Source organism: Trichechus manatus, unplaced genomic scaffold (assembly GCF_000243295.1).
Source record: "Trichechus manatus latirostris isolate Lorelei unplaced genomic scaffold, TriManLat1.0 scaffold00176, whole genome shotgun sequence".
NCBI classification, from domain to species: Eukaryota; Metazoa; Chordata; class Mammalia; order Sirenia; family Trichechidae; genus Trichechus; species Trichechus manatus.
Genome location: NW_004444112.1, coordinates 1,954,490 through 1,959,893, shown reverse-complemented (window position 1 = coordinate 1,959,893; position 5,404 = coordinate 1,954,490). Strand labels below are relative to the sequence as shown.

At 45.0% G+C, this 5,404-nt stretch overlaps 1 protein-coding gene across 2 annotated transcripts in view; it reads right to left on the bottom strand.

The window, feature by feature from the left end:
* Positions 1 to 1,045: 1,045 nt before the first annotated feature.
* CTDP1 (CTD phosphatase subunit 1) overlaps positions 1,046 to 5,404 on the bottom strand; it is a 67,270-nt gene continuing 62,911 nt past the window's right edge. The window contains exon 13 of one of the 2 annotated variants that reach the window (XM_023741219.1): positions 1,046 to 1,912. In XM_023741219.1, the coding sequence (XP_023596987.1) occupies positions 1,771 to 1,912 (142 nt within the window). In that variant the 3' untranslated portion in view covers positions 1,046 to 1,770. The remainder of the gene's footprint in view (positions 1,913 to 5,404) is intronic. The other variant, XM_004386930.2, reaches the window with a different exon arrangement.

The following is a 5,404-nucleotide window of genomic DNA, read 5'->3' as shown; positions in this document are numbered from 1 at the left end:
AACAGATCCCTACTGAAATACTTACAGATGAAAAGGTGTGATGTCTAGGATTTGCTTCAGGGTGAAGGGTGAAGTGGGAGAGAAATCAAGCAAGGCTGGTCTAAGGCTGGTAAGTGTTGAAGTTCATTATACTATTCAGTCTGCTTTTGTGCATATTTGAAATTTTCCATAATTAAGAATTTTTTAAAAACTCTAACAGTTACTCATATACAACCTTGATTACATGGCTCTTTTCTGAGTTCTGCATAAACAGAAAAGATTTCCTGGGCTTCTGGTTCCACAGGCAATTTGCCTTATTTCAAGCCTGGGTGTCGTGTGTACCTGTGTGTGTTAGTGTATTATGTGAGTGTTATGGGAGTGGGAGTGTGTATACATGTGCACGTGTGTGTACTGTATGAGTGGTGTGTGTGGTATATGTGTGCATGAGTGAATGTGTGCGCTCGTGTGTGGGGGCATTAAGTTTCTGTGATCAGAGCTGCTCTACAGATTTAATTTTTATAAAGCTAGTAAACAGACATAACGACAATTCCTTGCATTATTAATGTTTTGGTGCAAGCTTTGGAAGCACTCCCCCCAAATTAATGGAAAGAGTAAAAATAACAGAATGGCTTAAGAGAATAAAGCACCTATTCTTGTTTGAACATCTCTTGTTGTTAGGTGTTGTCAAGTCGATTCCGACTCATAGCAATCCAATGTGACAGAGTAGAACTGCCCCATAAGCTTTCCCAGGCTGTAATTTTTATAGAACCAGATTGCCAGTTCTTCTCTCCTGCAAAGACGGTGGGTGGGTTCTAACCACAACCTTTCAGTTAGCAGCGGGGCGTTTAACCATTGCACCATCAGGACTCCTTGTTTGAACATCTAAGACCCTGGCATTCAGGCATGTCTCCAGCAAGGTGTTCTGCAAACCTCAGTGCCCTCACACTGCATGACCCGCTCAGGACACTAGTCGGGTGGGACTGGCCTGTGCAGGTGCCAATTCACTGCAGCAACGTACCAGGGAGGAAAGAGCTACAAAAAGGACTTTTATTAAATGAAAGAAAGGTCTTCTTGGTGGGTCAAATATGAAACAGATATACAAACACTTTACATCTGATCTCTCAAAGACACAAAAAAATGCTCTCTAAGGCCACTGATGCCCCTCTTGATCATCAGCCCCAGAAGCGGGTCCTTGTGGCAGGTCGACCTGCAGCAAAGCTAAAAACTGAGCAGTTCTCAGGCCTATTGGCACACAGCCCCATGAAAACAGCGCAGCATGATGCATTGTCTGAGCGGCGTGGGGCATCACCAGGCCTGTGCACACGATTCTCAGCATTTATACATGTTTCATTTAAAAATCCTTTAATACCCCAATAGCTTTAGTTGTGAAAAAAAGCCAAAAGATTATCGGGTTCTTGCTATATCATTCTTTATGTCTTGTCTGATCCCCCCAAATTCCTTACTCTAAATAATATGCTGTGGTATTTAAAGGGAAACCCCTGCCCCCCCCCAAAAAAAAACCACCTCACTACCTGATGACAAGTCACAAGGCTCAGCCCCCCACGGGAGCTCACAGCGTTTACAGTGTCTTTGGCATAGAGCACACCAACTCCCCTTTAATACTCCTGTCACTTAAAAAAGTATACTTTCCTGTAGTAAAATGTCTTAAAAACACCTATTTCTGTAAAATAATGTGTTTCTGTATGAATATACGTGTCTTTCTGGGTGAACAGGAACCCATGTTGAGGTGGGCCGGGATGAGGAACAGGACTCATGTCCCACCCCTGCTGGTCACATGAAGTCACTCAGCTCGGCCTCCAGGGCTGCGGCCATCTCGTCGGCCTCCGAGCTGCTGCCCTCCTCGTCTTCATTGCTGGACTCCTTGCTGGAGTCGCTGGCCACGTCGTCTTCGTTCAGCTTCCTCTTGTGGCCCCTACGAGAGAAGCAGACATGAGCGCTCATTGTGGACGTGTGTGGGTGTGACCTGCTGTGCAGGCTCGGCCTCAGTGCCAAGGCGCATATGGCCATCATGGCCATGCCACCGTGCCCCCACCGCTGAAACACTTGGGGTGGATGTGCATGGGTGTGATGCAGGGTCCAACATCAGTGCAAGGGCACACGGCTGTCACGGCCACGCCACCACCTACCCTGCCCAGAAAACGAATGACTTCTGTACATTTCACTAGTAAACAACTGTTACTGAAACACAGGGCCCAGCTTGTTTCTGAACTTTTGACTCAGGGGTCCAGGGGAAGGCACCGCACTCAGGAGCCCCCCTGCTCCCGCAGGGGGTCCTGGAAGTTGAGAGAGGACGGTGGTGTGCCCACAGGGATGGACTCCTGGTGGTGAGGACTAATCCCAGTCCTTGGTGGTCCTACAGCTCTGCAGCAGAGGACGGGAAGAGCTTTACCAGGAATGAGGCAAACCTTCACTCCTCATTAGATGATGTTTGGGGCATGGTGTTTTTAAATACAACACATGACTAAAGATTAGTAATTAAAAATTATCTCAAAAATTGGAAACAGACAGCTGCAAGTCACACTATGAACACTGTCACTGGTGCCAGCTTCATCTCCTCTTAGCACGACATGCAATATTTACATTTTATCTTTATACCAACTGCACAGCACAACGGAGAAGTGCCAACAGATTTAATTCTGAAAGAACTTAAAGCTTGAAAAATTATCCCAAATTCAATGTGGATAAGGCAAGAGCACAGAGAAGAGGAAGCACGTCACTGTATCCTCTGTGATGTTCTGGTTCTCTGGGTACACTGCTGCCATGTGCACACAGATGTGGGCCTGGCACGTGCTACCTTCATGACGATGCAGTAAACACACATCATGACTCCATGACACAGCATACAACCCCATGAGAAGCAAACAATCTGTAGAGCATGCATTTTTCAAATTGCTAGTTTCAATCAGCTTGGTTTTTTTGGCAGAGAGAAAACAGGCACCATCAGCACTGCCCATGGGGTGGGCATCGTTTTGTTTAACATGATTTGTTTCAGCTGTGAGTATGAGGGCTGGGTTTTTTAAGTGCTGACAAGGTGGGCTGTTCCTCAAGGACACTTCTTCATAGGCAAGCGTGGTGGATGGCACACAGGGCTCTTCTCATCAGTGGAGTCCAGCAGGGCCTGTCGGGAACTGGCACTTGGGCCACACTGGGGGAGCTGGCCCTGAGGCGGTGCTTTAATCTGCAGATTGGGGCTGGGCTCGGCCAGTCAACCCAATGACTGAGCAGGCCTGTAGGGGGACAGAGCTTGTCCTCAAGTGCACTCTACTGACTTCAAGTCACTCCCGGGCACCCCACCCACTGTGCGGCTCTGCCGCCTCCTTTGTCAGAAGTGCAGGGACCAGGATTCAGGGTCCAGGCCCAACCATGTTCCAGCTCAGGCAGGCTGAAGCTCATAACCCCTCCTTGGCAACTCTACAATGGGGAAGTGTTTGTATCATTATAATAAATTTGAGTTAAACAAGAAACACCTTTATAAAATCAGGCTAAGTTAGAGGCATAATCACTTGAAAATATGGAATTCCCCAGGACAGGATTTGAGCATGGCTTCACATATCCTGGCCCACACTTTTCTCTCTGAAGAACCACCACCTTCTTTCTGCCTTTTTTTTCTTAGTCAGTGTAGCTAAAGGTTTGTCAATTTTGTTGATCTTTTCAAAGAACCCACTTTTGGTTTCATTGATCTTCTCTATTTCATTAGTTGCTGCTCTAGTCTTCCTTATGCTTGCTTTAGGTTTAGTTTGCTCTTGTTTTTCCAGCATCTTTAGGTGGAAGTTTAGGTTACTGATTTGAGAACTTTCTTATTTTTTTAATATAGGTGTTTATAGCTACAAATGTCCCTCTAAGAACTGCTTTAGGTGTACCCCAAGAGTTTTGCTATGTTATCTCTTCATTTTCATCTGTATCAAAGTATTGTCTAATTTCTCTTGAGATTTCTTCTCTGACTCACTGGTTATTTAGGTGAAGGTTTACAGAACAAATAGTTTCTCATTACACAGTCAGTATGCATATTGTTTTATGACATTGGTTAACAACTCAACGACATGTCAACACTGTCCTTTCTCAAACTTAGGTTCCCTATCACCAGCTTTCCTGTCCCCTCCTGCATTCTAGTCCTTGTCCCTGGACTGCTGTGCCTCATTAGTCCTGTTTTGTTTTATGGGGCTATCCAATCCCCAGCTGAATGGTGAACCTCGGAAGCAACTTCACCACTGAGCTAAAAGGGTGTCTGGGGGCCATACTCTTGGGGTTTCTTCAGTTTCTGTCAGGCCAGTAAATCTGGTCTTTTTCTGTGCATTAGAATTTTGTTCTACATCCTTCTCCAGCTCTGTCCAGGACGCTCTTTTGTGATCCCGGTCAGAGCAGTCACTGGTGGTAGCTGGGCACTATCTAGCTGTACTGGACTTAGTCTGGTTGTAGGTCTTGGTAGCTGTGGTCCATTAGTCCTTTGCACTAATCTTTTCCTTGTATCCTGTTGTTTTCATTCTCCCTTGCTCCCGAAGGGGTGAGACCAGTAGAGTATCTTAGATGGCTGCTCACAGGCTTTTAAGATCCCAGATGCCACTCACCAAGGTAGAATGCAGAACACTATAAACTGTGTTATGCCAACTGAGTTAGATGTTCCCCGAAAGCATGGTCCCCACAGCCCTCCACCCAGCAATTCAGTCCCTCAGGGAGTTTGGATGTGTCTATGGAATTTCCATGACCTTTCCTCGTACAAGCTATACTGACTTCCCCAGTATTGTGTACTGTCTTACCCTTCACCAAAGTTACCACTTATCTATTGCCTACTTAGTACTCCCCCCCCACCCCTCCCATCCCTTGTAACAAAGATGGCTACTTTTTGTGTGTAAACTTTCTCATGAATTTTTACAGAAGACATCTCATACAATATTTGTCCTTTTGTGACTGACTTATTTCACTCAGCATAATGTCCTCCAGTTTCATCCATGTTATAAAATGCTTCACAGATTCATCATTGTTCTTTATCGTTGCATAATACTCCATTGTGTGCATGTACCATAGTTTGTTTATCCATTCATCTGTTGATGGGCATCTAGGTTGTTTCCATCTTTTTCCTATTGTGAACAATGCTGCAATGAACATGGGTGTGCATATGTCTATTCATGTGATGGCTCTTATTTCTCTAGAATATATTCCTAGAAGTGGGATTGCTGGATCATGTGGTATTTCTATTTCTAGCTTTCTAAGGAAGCGTCGTATCATTTTCCAAAATGGCTGTATCATTATGCATTCCCACCAGCAATGCATAAGAGTTCTGATCTCCCTGCAGCCTCTCCAACATTTGTTATTTGTTATTTCCAGTGTTTTTACAAAAACACTGTGCTGACTTTTTTTGTTCCTCTTACTCTCCTACACTGAATTCCTTTTATTTGTGGATTTTTTT